The sequence below is a fragment of the Uloborus diversus genome, chromosome 5, assembly GCF_026930045.1.
Source record: "Uloborus diversus isolate 005 chromosome 5, Udiv.v.3.1, whole genome shotgun sequence".
Lineage (NCBI taxonomy): Eukaryota > Metazoa > Arthropoda > Arachnida > Araneae > Uloboridae > Uloborus > Uloborus diversus.
Window position 1 is genome coordinate 51,801,652 of NC_072735.1, and position 15,702 is coordinate 51,817,353.

The 15,702-nt window shown below is 35.0% G+C and overlaps 3 protein-coding genes across 3 annotated transcripts; all 3 read right to left on the minus strand.

The window, feature by feature from the left end:
- Positions 1-7,138: 7,138 nt before the first annotated feature.
- LOC129222919 (uncharacterized) lies at positions 7,139-7,693 on the minus strand. Its single transcript, XM_054857480.1, has one exon. It carries the CDS (start codon positions 7,691-7,693, stop codon positions 7,139-7,141), a length of 555 nt encoding a protein of 184 aa, XP_054713455.1.
- Positions 7,694-8,163: 470 nt separating this feature from the next.
- On the minus strand, positions 8,164-8,979 carry LOC129222921 (uncharacterized). The gene has a single exon (XM_054857482.1). It carries the CDS (start codon positions 8,977-8,979, stop codon positions 8,164-8,166), a length of 816 nt encoding a protein of 271 aa, XP_054713457.1.
- Positions 8,980-9,043: 64 nt separating this feature from the next.
- On the minus strand, positions 9,044-10,493 carry LOC129222922 (uncharacterized). The gene is made up of 2 exons (XM_054857483.1): positions 9,786-10,493; positions 9,044-9,685 (listed from the first exon to the last, which is right to left on the minus strand). Exons 1-2 carry the CDS (start codon positions 10,491-10,493, stop codon positions 9,044-9,046), a joined length of 1,350 nt encoding a protein of 449 aa, XP_054713458.1.
- Between the last annotated feature and the right edge of the window lie 5,209 nt (positions 10,494-15,702).

A 15,702-nucleotide genomic window follows, 5' to 3' on the forward strand; every position in this document is an offset into this window, starting at 1 on the left:
CTCCATGCACCTTGAATACACCAGACTCTTTTTTCCTTGCAACCAAACACAACCAAAGATTACTAAAACTATTTTTCGTACGCCAATTTCAATAATTTTCTGGGAGCAATCCCCCCTCCTCTGATTCCCCCTCTTCCGTCCTTTCTCTGATGTCACCGAAGACAGACTAGGATCTGGTGGGGTAAAGTGGTCATAAAATCGTAGGTTTTCAACTTAGGTGGATAATAAAAACAATAAATTCTTTAAACACTTCAACTTTTTTTGTTGTTATTTTACATTGCATTATTAAAGAACACGGTACATTGCATTTCAGGAAAAAAATATTGAATTTAAGTAATTTTATAACACTTTCATTTCCCTTTGTATTTATTACCACTTTACCCCATGGGATGGGGGAAAGTGGTCATAGCATGGGGTAAAGTGGTCATAGTTTAAAAAAACTGCAAAACCGTTACAAATTACCCTAATTTTTGTATATTTCGGTTATTTTTATAGTTACAAGTATATGTACGAGTATATACGGGTATACACGAGTCTACTATACGTGTCGTGTAGACATGAGTAAACATGTTCGTATATGAATAGATACATGTATACATCAGAAGCATGCACATGCCTACTCAAGTATATACGTGTATACACGAGTGTATACACGTATATACTCACGCATGTATACGTGATTACCTATAGGAGTGTATACATGTCTACACGAGTATATACGTATCACGTGTATATGCGAGTAAAGCGTAGAAAAGAATATCATATGCGTGTTTTGCGCTTGTATCTCGAGTATATGCGTGCATACCTGAGTATATACGTGTACAGTCGACGCATATACGCATATAAAAGTGTACATACATACTTATACGAGTATACACGAGTTAATTCGTGGATGGATATATCCAGTGCGTGTTTGTACGTGTCTATTCACGTAAATATATATGAAAGCACGAGTATATTCGTATGTTTACGTGTAAACACGATTCTATACCTGTTAGACGTATATACGTGCATTTACATGATTACACCAGTACATGTATCCACGTATATCCACGAGTATATCCGCTAATATACATGTATGCTTACAGAATGAATCCAAGATTTTTTGCAAAATCTAAGTGGTGTGAAAGGGGAGAATAAGAAGCAAAGAATCATAAGGAACTTATGGTCGCTGACGCGCTACATGCACAAAAGGTCAGAAACTGACGTTAGCAAAACAGGTCACAAATTTGTTACACAAAGATGATTTCACTCGACATTTTAGTTTTTAAGACATATTTAGAGCAGTTGTTAAAAGTTACGGCCTGTAGTAGTTCTAATACACGCATCGCAACGAAGGTGCAGCGACTGATGAAAGTTTTTCAAAAGTCTCGTAATTGCAACAGAGTGATTGCGATGCATGTATTACAGCTGCCGCAAATTTCATCAATAACTTTAAAATTTTCTTAAAACCTAAAATGTTGTGTAAAATTGACTTTGTGTAATAAATTTGTGACATGTTTTGCATCCATCAGTTTCTGGCTTTGCGTGCATGTAGCGCATCAGCCTTGAGTTTGATTCTGGATGTTTGTTATGATTCTTGCTTCTTATCCTCCCGTCTAACACCTTTTAATAATTTGACCAAGAGTTTAGACTCACCCTGTATACATATACATCATATGCTTATATGCAAGTGTCTACTCGAGTACGTACGCGTGTATACGTGTCTCCCTGAGTATATAATTGTTCGTATATATACGAGCATATAAGCGGGAATATATGTGTATAGCCGAATGTATATCTGTATAGATAAAAAATACTTGCAGATACCCAAATACGTGTTTATTGGTGCATTTATGTGAATACGTATATATACGTGCCTACACGTGTATTTGCGTATACATACGCATATACTCGTATATTTAACCCTGTTTATTGTAAAAACAATACATATTAAGTGAAATTAATATTTAATTTATATCTGCCTTAAACTTAAAGATTTAGTGACTTTAGAAGAACAATATTCGTTAAGCCTAATATTATGACCACTTTACCCCATCTTACTTAAATTGTTCTAACAAATTATTCAAAATAGATTCAGCTAACTGCTAATGAGTAAGAGTTCTTGAGACATGTAGGAAGCTTCCTGTGCAGTCAATCTGTTCATAATTCTAACAAACAAAATTTCCCAAGGAAGTTAAAAAAGGTGTTTAGATTTTAAGAATTTTCCTATTTACACAAAGTATTTTTTTTTTACCAAATAAAATTTTGCCAGGTGTAAAATTTTGTATTCAAAATATAGTTTATAAATGCACTACACTAAAATAAAATTTTCACATTTATTCGAACATTAATTTCCAAGCTATAGCCATTTATTTGAATTATGACCACTTTACCCCATTGACCACTTTCCCCCACCAGACCCTATAAAATGCGTTTTTACAACTAGTAAATTTGGTATCTATTACTTTATTCAAAGATATAAATTGTACCTAAGGAGTTTCTTATTACAGTAGACCCTCATTTTACGCGGTTTCGATTATACACGGTTTAAGATTTGACACCTTTATTTTATTTTACGCGGATGAGTTTCGGTTTTACGCGGATGCGGCAATGCAAACAGATAAAATTTTCCCTTCTTCCAAAATTCAAACTCCTAACTATTGCAGATTACACGTAATAATTATGATTATGCATTTTGGCGAGCTACTAATTTGAGCTTGGGCCACTGGAGACATTTTCTGCGATTGGTTCCAGAGCTCTTTCCAGAAGTAAAGTTATTAAACTCACACAGTTCAGAACTCACTGGAAGAAGAGCTTTTAGGAGTAACAAAGACGGTCAAAACCAACGAGGATACCGACATCGATGACACACAACCAAAAATGTTCACATTGAAAATTTTGAGCCATTCCTAGACAATAGAAATGATCTATCTGATTTGTTAGTGAAAAATAATATCATGGAAATGACGCAAGTGTTCATGGATGCCTTAATGGTCTGCAAAGAATTACAGAGAAATGTTCTTAATGACTGTCAAAAGACTGTCATAACCAGCTCCTCTTTACAAACAGAAAACGAAATTAATATATGTTTTCTTTTTGCACGTTGTGCAAAGAAGTCGATATAAGTACACATTAAACTTATTACACAATTAGTCATCACTAGAATGAGGTATTTTGTCATCTACGGTACCAAACCCCTATTTTAACACTAGTATTAGGTCTCAATTTATGCGGTCTCGATTTACGCGGCATTTTCGTGGAACGTAACCCTCGAGTAAAACGAGGGTCTTCTGTATAAAACTTTTCTTCCTTTTTATAAGTTCATTATTCTTGTTTTTTGAGCAATCACGATTGCTTATTGCTTTCATTTGACTGTTTTTGGCGTGCTATCATTTTTCCCACCGGCGCGGCGCCACCCTCTGCCAGCACCACCCGTCGCGTCGGCCGGCCTTACGATGCTGCTCCTCTAGCGAAAACCGTCTCCAGGTTGCGTTCATATCCTACACACACACGCATACATACACGCACCAACACACACGCACACACAAACACCACCGTACACACACATACCCCTACGCACATACGCAAACACATACAGACACGCATGCATACAGACACCTACACATACACACAACTGCCCACACATTCATGCCTGCACACAGACACAAACACATATGCTTACACACACACACATACACATACCCCGCCCCCACGCCCACAAACACTCATACACACAACTACTCACACACTCATGACTGCACACAGACACAAACATATATGCCTACACACATACACATACCCCCCCCCCCCACACACACACATACAAACACACACTCGTGATTGCGAAAACATAATTTGAATTCAAGATGACAAAATTCAAATTAATTTTTTTTCTTTTTTTTTCTTTTTCTTTTTTTTTTTCTTTTTTAAAGTAGAACTTGATATAGAAATCTGAAGAAATATTTATATGGACATCAAAGATAAGTCAATATATGCAAATTACTCTTGAGGGGCGGCACATTAGGTCTTTGCACACGGGCGGCCGACACCCTAGGATCGGCCCTGATATTAACTTAGAATGCCTTTTTATTTTTATTTATTCTTAACGAATTATTGATAAATCTTTTTTGCAGACTGAACTTGAATGAAATCAGCACTTTTGTTTGATCATCATTTGGAAAAAGAGAATAAATTAAAATCAAATAGTTATTTCAAAATTTCTAATGAGATATTTGGATGCCTCACTTGACAAATTGACTAACTTTATAAAACAAAAAATAAATAATAGTTCTGAAGAAGATGGTGTTATCCATATAAGAGTAAATAGGCCCTCATGTTACATTTTCTACCATCACATGTTCAGAAGGATACTGAACCCAAATTTAATATAAATTCACATACTAAGCTTTGATAAAAGACTATTAAAGCAGAAATGAGGATTTTTTTTTAAAAAGTGGAGTTAATCAATTTGGCAATTGAGGCATCCATTAAAAAATATATAAATAAATGAAAAGCTTTCAACTTTGTATGCTTTGCGGAAAATTGCTAGCTGTGTTAGAGGTAGTGTTCACTCTAGAGGAAAAAAGGGCAGGGTGCTGGTTTATGAAAGGGACACTGTTATCATAAACAGGGCACTATTCAACGCGATGCACTCCCCCCCCCCCAAAAAAAGGAGATATAACAATTTATAACACCTTGCAAAAATTCAAGAAGTGTAGTCTGCACCATGAGCTCTCCCCCCCTCTTCGATGGCCACCACTGACTTCAGAATTAAATATAGAGATATTATCCAGAGTTACGAGTCACTTGTCTTTAGAAAAGGGTTCACTTGACTAAGCACATTTTCCCCATTCCCTGAGGAGCATTTAGCTAATGCTGAAATTTGGCTTTTGAGTGTTTTTCAACATTATTTTCGGTTATAAATTTGACTACTTATTCCATAAGAGTAAAAACTTTAGGCATTTCAAAATCCTATGAATTGCAATGTAAGAAGAACAATATTTAATTATGGATCCCCACTTCCTAGATAAAAAAAAAAAAACTTCCTAGTAATCTGCATTATACCATGAAATATTTGAGTAGACATCAAGATCATGATGTAATTAAACTTTTTAAAAAATATTGCAATTCAAGCCAAACATTGAATTAAAATACTGTGAGCTCATTTGTTTAAATTTAGTATTTTTTTGCAAAAAATCAGTGATAACCAATGAGGAAATAATAATTAACACCCTATTTGCAATAATTAATATAGAAGACTAAAGACAAAAACAATTAATTTTTTAGTATTTAAAATGAAAAACAATATATGCTAATTGAAGTCGCACATGTTAAAATATACATTCCAATTGTTAAAAAACTGAAATGCTTACAAGATGCAACAGATTGAAATCTCAAACACTGGAAGTAATTTTTTGCGAAACATCCCAAAAATAGTGAAATGATTTATTGAAATAAAACATAAAATAAGCTAATCTTGGGTTGCATATGTCAAAACAACTTCCGATTGTCAAATATATTACAATATTTACAAGATGGAAAAGAATTGAAATCTCAAAGATGAGAAGCGCTTTTCCACAAAATGCAAGTTCGATGTTGGCATGGTTTGAAAAATAAAGTACATTTAAAAAATAAAACATAAAATATGCTAATATGTCAGCATGTGTCAAAATAATTTCTGACTGTCAAAAATATTAAAATATTTACAAGGTGCAAGAGGATTGACATCTCAAGCGCGGTGGACGATTTTGTGCGATGCACGTGTTAAGCATATTGACACATGTTAAGAAAATTGAAAATTGCATTGATGAAATGTTAAAAAAAGAAAAAAAAAACCCAATTCAATGAATGCCAAAGGAATTCAAGCACTAGATAAGCTTTCACAACTTTTTCAATCACTTAAAACTGAACTTTTTTCCCAATCCCTTTTCAAATTTTATCAAGAGCATACCAACCCTTCTTCTGTTCTATTTTGCAGAAGAAAAAATGCCTGAAACATCTCTAATCTTCATATTTTATCTGCTGGCATCTAGATTCTTTCCTTTCAACTCTTTAAATTTCCTCTTAGCAGAAGGCACCTGTCCTTTGCGTTCTCACTCAGACTTTTTCCAAGTACCCCTTATACTTTTCCTGGAACAAACTGTAATAATCGGTATCTTGAGTTTAAATTTCAAGGTAAAAATCTTACCATTTTCCGATTCTTTCTGGGCGTTTGCATCTTTTGACTTCATGGAGAGTTACTAAAATTGACTAAAAAAATCACAGTACTATCAAACTAAAAAAAATTCAATATATTAACAATATTTACAAATTCAAAGAACAAGCTTTGCAAATCGGACTGTATTAAAAAATCATTTTCGTTGTTCTAACGATTCTATTTTATTTTTTTATCTCAATCAGTTCACTTCAAATCAGGAAAGCGGTGGGCGAAAGGAAAAGTTCAAAAAATAGAAGTTCAAGGCTAATCTTGATCGCGACATCCTCCCACCTTGAGCTCTTCACCAATGAAGAACTCAATCTGCTGTGAAGCCTAGTCTCTTGGGTTCTTTTACTATTCGTCCACTTCGCGTTACCACTGGTTCCTGGTTCTTCCGAGTAGTGGCTTTATCTCTCAAAAGTGTACCTTCATCGTTTTCTGTTATTTCTAAACTGTACACACGTTGCATAGGACGTGTGACAATTCCGGACTTAGTTTTTATGCGGACAACTCTGGCAATGCCATCCTTGCCTGGTAGGACTTCAAGAATTCATCCAAGTGCCCATTGCAACCGTTTTAGGTTGTCTGATCCTATGAGAGCAATTTCGCCTACAGAAGGAGGCTTAGCTTCCTTTGGACATTTTCTCGCATGTTTCAGTTGTCCAAGGTATTCTTGCCGAAATCTCTTTCGTAGGTCTGCACGTACTCGTTGTAGATATGAATATCTTTTTCGCAAGTAGGTGACATCTACCATATCGATATCAGGTACGCCGCATTCTCTGGTTTCTTGGAGGAACATGGAAGGAGACAGTGCAACCAAATCATTTACATCTTCTGACGAGTACGTTAAAGGTCTGGAGTTTATCAAGCTTTCGATATCACACATTACTGTGTACAGCTCTTCGTAAGTCAGTGAAGCTTGACCTAAAACTCGACGCAGAATTTGCTTTATCGTACCTATCAACCGCTCCCACCATCCGCCCCACGAAGGGAGACTGAAGGTGGTATGAACCTCCAGGTTATTTTCTTCAGCGACGACTGTGATTCTATCTTTCCCCAATCTAGTTTGCTTAATTCATTGTGAGCTTTAACGAAGTTGCCTCCATTATCGGAATATAAAATTTCTGGCCTTCCTCGTATAGCAATAAATCTTCTTAATGCTTGGAAAAAGGCTTCTGCAGTTAGAGAGGTTATCAGTTCTATATGCACTGCACGATACACAGCACAAGTGTAGAGAACTATCCAGGCTTTCGTTCCGTCTCTCAAGTATAACGGTCCAGCAAGATCTGTTCCTGTGATTTCGAATATTGTTGCATCTCTAACTCTATCCTCAGGTAAAGGAGGGCATTTCGGTTCTGAATGGGTCACAGTGAATCGTTTGCATCGTACACATGTCGAGATAGCTTTTCTAACCGTTTTCCGGTTCTGGAGAATCCAATAGTTCTCTCTGAGATGATTCATCAACGCCTGAACTCCAGCATGTCTGAGTTCTTGATGTTTACTTTCTATGAGCATGTTCACGATTCGGTGTTGCGATGGCAAAATTATTGGCAATCGAAAATTCTTCTTATCTTTTCTTCAAAAATTCTCGTTTCTACTCTTAGGAGACCACTTTTATCAAGCACAGGATTAAGTTGTCTAATTCTTTGTTCATTGGTTCCTTCTGGAAATGATTCTCGTTGTACCATCCTAAGTAAACTTTTTTCCGCATTTTTTATCTCCGGTACACTTAGATTTCCTTTTTGTTTAGAATTTTTAGACTTCGAATTCAAGTAGAATCTAAAAAAAAATCCATCCAATGATTCTAATGAGTCTCGGATAATTTGAGTATCTGTGAAACATATCTTCGCTTTCCACATTGACTTGGGTATTTATCACAGTACTCCTTCGCTTTTCTCGAGAAATTTCTTCATCATTGGAAACCAAATCAAATTGTGGCCATTCGTCTTCATTCTTCTTTAACCAAAGCGGGCCCTCCCACCATCTCATCGCCAGCAGTTGTTTAGCTGAGCAGCCCTGGAAGGAAGATCGGCTGGATTCTTTACTCCTTTCACAAATTTCCATGAATTTGGCTTTGTTAACTTCCTTATTTCACGTACTCTGTTAGCCACGAAAACTGTCCATATTTCTCCTTTTTGTATCCAAGACAAGACAACAGTCGAGTATGTCCAAAATGTAAGTTCAACATTCTGCCATTGCAAACTTTCTAAAACTGATGTGCATAGTCTTGCTCCAACAGTGGCAGCAATCAATTCAAGATGAGGTATAGTTATTTGCTTGGCAGGAGCCACTCTGGATTTCGAAGCTAATAAGTGAACCTCGACCTCTGTGTCCGACTGGATTCTTAAAAATACCGTAGCAGCATAGGCACGCCCGCTGGCATCACAAAACGTGTGGATGCTACAAGACTTCTTATTCTTTTCATGGCACTGCACCCATCGTGGAATTGAGACTTCTTTTAGCAGACAGAGGTCTTCAAACCAATGAAGAAATTTTTCTTTCATATTTTCGTCTACATCTGCATCCCAGGATATTCCAGATTTCCACAAGTCTTGCAACATCAGCTTAGGTAGAAGGAGAACTGGACTCACAAAACCCACTGGATCAAACACTTTGTGTGTAACAGCTAGAATCACTCGTTTAGTGATTTTGTCAAAATGTTGGTCTTCTACCCAATTCAAACTCAATTTAATTGTATCCGTTTCTCGGTTCCAAATCAATCCTAAAAGATTTGTTTTGACTTCAGGGTTTTTATCGTTCGAATATTGCCAACATCTTAGGTTGAATTTTGCTTGTGCCATAATGTTACGAGATTCTTCAATGAAATCTTGAAGTTCAGCTTCACTTTCAAGGCTGGATAAAACGTTATCTACGTAAAAACTGTTTCAGTTTTTCTACAACTTTCTGATCGTGTTCTGTATTTTTCACGCAATTTTGAAAATGATAATCCAAAACTGAACCCAATAAAAATGAACTACCATTTACTCCGAACACAACTTTGGTGTGCTGAAATATTTTCAGTTCCTTTGTATCTATGTTCTTCCACCAGAAAAATTTAAGATATTCTCTATCTGGTGGCCTAATGCTAATCTGTAAAAAAGCTTTTTCTATGTCTGCAACGACACCGTATTTATTCTCTCTGAATCTTAGCAAAAGTGATGGGATTAATTCAATTAAATTGGGTCCAGCTTCTAAACATTGATTCAGTGACGGCGAAAACTTAGTTCTTGCAGACGCATCAAACACAGGCCGTACGGGAGTAGAACTGCTTTCTTTAATCACTGGTCTGTGGGGCAAGTAGTGTCCGCTATCAATATTTTCGCTTTGTTTCACTTCCTCGATTATGCCTGAATCTTCCCAATTTTTGAAAACTTCATCATATCGATTAATTAAATTTTGAGAGCAAAGTTTCCGTGTTGTTGTCTCCAGGCGTTTAAGCGCTAATTCTTTATTTGTAGGTAATGGTAGACGATCTTCGGCCCCACGGTAATGCCACTTCATACCGTCCTTCATTATTTATAAAAACAGAATTCTGAAATTGCATTTTCATTTGCAAATCCTTTTCTTCCTTACCTTTTCTAATGATCGGATCAGTAATGCCTATCACATCAAGGTTCCACATTTCTGTAATGGTAAAATCTTTCATAAATAAATTCGTTACCACCATTGCAGAATTGTCATCATGATCGTCAAATGGCATTTTCCCCATCAAGGTCCAGCCAAGATGTGTTCCGACCGCTACGAGTCCACATGGCAGAACTATGACTTTTCCAGTGAGAAGCTTACCTGCTACATCAGCTCCAATTAATAAATCTATGTCTTTAGATTCTGTTTCTTTTGGAATCAATTGATCTGTCAAAATTATATTTCTTTCATTCAATTCTTGCGCACATGGATCTAACTTCAAAGTTGGTATTTTAGAACATATTTTTTCTTGGTCAAGTACCTCAAAATTGCAGTGATATTCTTTGTTAATACTGCTGACTAATACTCTGTGTCGGTAATGTTTTTCTATGTGTTCTTTACCACCAAACAAATTATGTATAACTTTCTCTTCTTTAAGACGATCGTACTGCATTTCTTCAGCGACTCGTTTACTCAGATATGACCGTTGGGAGCCAGAATCAATAAGACATCTCACGATTTTCCCTCCCTGATTGCCTCGCAATCTGACGTACAAAGTCTGTAACAGAATGTTCGGACTACAAGTGCGGTTACTTAGTACTGTGTCATTCATAGCATTTTGACCGTCATTCTCTTTCAGCACGTCTGTTTTCAATTTATCACGCTCTTGGTGTTTATTTTCGTTGCACATTATAGTTGCATGTTTTCCATTATATCGCTCACAATTAATTCTTACTTTACACGTTCGAGTTCTATGACCCACTTTAAGGCAGCAAAAACAACAGCCCTTTTTCATTAATTTCTTCTTTCTATCATCTAAATTCATTTTCAGCACATATCGGCAAGCAGATGATTCATGATTTTTCTTCTCACAAAATACACACGTGTTCGAATTTGTGGAACCAAAAAGTCCGACTGCAGTTGGAATCTTCTCTTCTTCCCCTCTACTCGGGCGAGGTGGTGAGGAATGTTTCTTCATTCGCCTCGAATCGAAGCTGAAACTTTCTTTCGCTAAGGAAATTCTTTCTTCCCCTTCAACCTCTGTTTTCAAAAAATTCATTAGAGAGGTCAATTTATTTAATTCTTTAGTATTTTCATTTTTTAAAGTCATGCTTCTTTCCCATATTCTAATAATATCTTCTGGTAAACAACTTTCAACTAATGGATACAAAATCGAAGCGTATTTATCGGAAGTAACACCCAGGGAATTTAATGCTCGGATATGTGATTCTATTTTATCATATAACTTGGCCAGGTGCATCTTCTTTTGACCCATTGAATTTGTCAGCACTAGACTCAATAATTCTCGTATATAAACTTCAATGAGCAAGTCTTCCCTACCAAATCTGGCAGTTAAGCATTCAATTGCTTGTTCGTAATTTTCCGCAGATGGGGGAAACGAATCAACGAGTTCCCTGGCACGGGAGCCTTCTACAGTAGCTTGAGTTAAATAGATAAATTTATCTTCAGGTGCTATATTTACGTCTTCATGAATTTTTCTGAACTGACCCCAAAAACCGAGCCACTACTTAATATCCCCATTAAATTTTTTCAACTCAACTCGCGGTAACTTAAATCGGCGTTTATTTAACTCCGTTTCAGTCACAACAGTTGAAATTTCATTATTAGTACTGCGCAGCATTTTATCAGCTTTCGTTCTAAGTCGTATGAATTTTTCTTTGTACGACTCATACACATTATATTCAACATTAAAATCCTCTTGAGCACAATCAGAATCATTAGCTAATATTTCATGAATTTCTTTTTCTTTCATATCAAGTGCACACCATTTCTCACTCAACTGGTTAATTAAGACTTCTATTTCATCATGACTACAATCTGTAGCTTTTAAGTACTCTTCCAGTTGGTTAGCGATTCTCGAAAAACCACTTCGTAATGGAGTGCGTAATTTCTTCAAACTCTCCATCATTTATATTAAGAAAAAAAAATATCTTTATCAAATACTATTAGTTTCCTTAACTTAATTCAATATAATTGCAAACGCCCACCCGGGGGCGCCAAAAAATGTAATAATCGGTATCTTGAGTTTAAATTTCAAGGTAAAAATCTTACCATTTTCCGATTCTTTCTGGGCGTTTGCATCTTTTGACTTCATGGAGAGTTACTAAAATTGACTAAAAAAATCACAGTACTATCAAACTAAAAAAAATTCAATATATTAACAATATTTACAAATTCAAAGAACAAGCCTTCCAAATCGGACTGTATTAAAAAATCATTTTCGTTGTTCTAACGATTCTATTTTATTTTTTTATCTCAATCAGTTCACTTCAAATCAGGAAAGCAGTGGGCGAAAGGAAAAAGTTCAAAAAATAGAAGTTCAAGGCTAACCTTGATCGCGACACAAACATCCCCTGATCCTACAGCAGAAAATACTTGCTCAGAAGATCAAAGATGGGGCTTGAATGAAACAATCTCTCCCTCCCCCTTCACAGATGACCAGACCCCTTCCCACACCCTTTTAAGCCCCCCCCCCAGGAAGAAGGAAGAACTTGCTTTTGTACCCAACTGATAAGCCAATCTGAATTCTGAGAATCTCATTTACTCTCTTTGCTTCTCCCTTTATTTATGGGGCTGCTTTCAGGGTGAAATTCTGGGGACAATGACAATACTTGAACGCTTTTGTGACCCATCCCTGGGCAAATGAAATTGCTGGATATCATGGGGTCCGATAAGATGCTTGTGATATCTTTTTAAAAACACAGGGAGCAATTCCTTATTTTTGAAAAGGGCAGGGCGCATTTTGCGCACTAAATGAAGGGCAGGGCGCATTCTGCCGATATAAAAAAGGGCAGGGCGCTGCGCCCTTCAAAAACGGCCTAGCTAAGGATCACTAGTTAGCTGTTGCATCCTGCAGAGTGTAGAAATCATTTTTTTGAAGTGTTTTATCAAAGCCTGCGCTATACAGATCTCGAATTGCTAGTCAACAATCAGCCAAATTTTAAAAGTTTTAGCCTTATCCCAAAACTTTTAGCAAAAGACTTAAATTTAATAAATTTTTAACGGTGAATTTTTATGTTTTTTTTTTTCACTTCAATCCGAAAAACTAGAATAATTTTATAAAATATGCATTGTAAGTGCTTTTTATTTTCACTGTGCAGTTTACACTTAAGTTTAATAAACACTTAATAACAATGCAAATTTATTCTTATTTTTTTATTACAGAATTTCTAATAATAGTTTTAAGGATTGAGGAAAAATCTTATTTCTGTTTTTTTTGTGAAAATTTCTAAGAATTTTATGTTAGCCAATATTTTTGCCTAATTGGAGTTTTTTTTGCTGTTATGGTTTTATAGTATTTGGCATGGTGACAAAATGCTTAGCGCAGGCTCTGTTTTATCATACCAACCACTGTAGAAATGTTGCTATATTCCTGGCTTAGAATGAATTATTTTTAATAACTTTTCTTGTTTTGCCTATTAATGCTCACAGTATTTTAGATTTGAAAGACTGAGTTATTTGATTTTTATGTTTTTAAATTAAGATAGTATTTTGAAACATAACTTATTATCACTGTTTTTCAAATTGAGAAAAAAAAAGAACTTTAAAAGATAAAGCAAAAAAAAAAAAAAAAAAAAAAAAAAAAAAAAATGGTTTGCTCTTGATCTCTGATACATTAAGTTTTTTAATTTTCAGTTTTTTACCAATACTGAAGCATTTTTTTAAATACTAGATTTAAAGTAAAATTTAAATTTTATATGGTATCAATACAGTATATATTGCTTTTTTTTTCATTTTTTGGGAGAGAAGGAGGGAAGAACCCAAATTTATTCAAATTGTCATCATTCAAGTTTCTTATTTCTAAGGTTGTCATTGGGTTATACTTTTTAAAATTTATGTTAATTCTGTTCAGTGTTAATCTTAATAAATGGACCTATGGGTTTTTATTGAGTGTTTATAAGTAAAAGTTGTATTTCATGTGGCAGAGTTTCAGCCAAATATTCTCTTGGGCATGTTTTTTGGAAAAAAATTTAACTAGACTACAGATATTGAGCAATTATACATTATAGCATTTATAGAATAATGTAAAAATTGTATTTAACAGCAAGTGTTCCTTTTTGTTTCTGAGCCCATAATGCAGTTAAGATTACATTAGCACCATTTACCCATCATGTTATAGTTTTGTTGTTAATTTTTGTGCCATGTTTCTTTCCTTTTTCCTTATAAGTTGAAATAGCAGTCCTCAATTCAAATTTGCATCCTGAAATAAATGCTAAGCACCCAGGCACACACTCACCTTGTCATCTTACTGATCTTATCAGAGAAACGTCGGTGAACGAATTGATGCGAAACGATGCCCAATTGTATGTAAAAACATTAATTTTTCAAAGCCATGAGAGGGACAATTGACCACCCTAAATGATGGGCTTGTCTTAATTGATTTTGACTCTAAAATCAATGAAAGTAAATGGAGTTACACTAATTTCTTGTCCACACCATGACAGATTTAGAATTTGGGCGCTGTTAAAGCTTGAAATATTTGCTGGTAAAGTTATTGACCAAATCTGATCATTTCCTGTTGTCCCTGAATTTGGGCGCTGTTAAAGATTGGAATATTCGCAGGTAAAGTTATTGACCAAATCTGATCATTTCCTGTAAGGGAAACCTTGGAAGTTTTTTTTTTAATAATATTATTTATTTATTTTGTTATTTCATGGGATAGCCTCTTGCATGGTTAACTGATTACTCAAAAAGATACTACTAAGAATTATTTATCGTAGACCATAGGCGGACTCAGAGGGATGCAGCTGCCACTATATATACTCAATGCACTGCATTTTATAGGGAATAACATCAAAATACCTAATTACATGGTCCCTAGAGTCAAGGGGAGGGGAATTGACCTCCCTGATCCCTCATAATGAGTCAATTTTTTGAGCTGAATACGTCCTTGTATTAGACCAAAAAACTCAGAATTGTTGAAACAAAATATGGCGACCTTTGGTTTTCATTTTAATCCTAGCAATCATTGAAATAAAAATTGTGTTTATGTAAGAAATATGAAGATAATGTAAACTTTTTAAATTCATCATAAAAATGTGGTGTCGGGTATCATTGATCTCAATGCCCTACAGTTGTATTGTCCTCTTTAATTATCATGCCATCAATGGCACCTGAGGTATCTGTCATACATTTTACTTTTACATTGTTCTCCTTTCAAATTAGCAAACTATAAGCAAACACCATCCGAAAAAGAATTCTCTTTTGAATGTTAATGTGTAATTTCTGATACTTATAGTGCTCATAGTCATTTACTGTGGTCAGGGGCCAATCCAGGATATTTTTCTCGCTACCTGTTTTTGTGAAAGTTTTGCATCATTCTATTTTTGTGGAAAATTTTTATCAGAATTGTTTTTGTGAACTTTTAGAGGCATCCTATTTTTGTAAAAGAGAAGTAGAGCATGTGAAATTTTAATTTGAAAAGTGTAAGTGTCATCTAGTATTATTTTTAACAGATTTCGTTTTTTTTTTTTTTTTTGAGGGGGGGGGGTTTAAGACCTAAAAAGTACCAAAAATACCATCGTAATTTCAGCTTAATGGGCTATGTACTGTGTACAATATTGGAAATTATGAGAAAAACGGTTCCCCAAAACATGTTAAAAGATTGCGATAATATTGCGTAAATACACTTTGGCGAGAAACAGCTAAAAATTAGTTAAAATATCACAAAAAGGTTGCTATTTAAGCGATTGTTCATATGAACCTGCTTAGAATTTTATTTTATAAGTAAATTTTGTTTTAAACAGAGGAACAAATTTTATATTTTAAAATGCAAATTTTTGTGAAATTTTGTGTGTTTTTTTTGTGAAGTTACCTAATTTTATTACTTGATTTTTGTGAAAGTATCTATTTCAAAACAAGATTTTTGTGAAGGTACC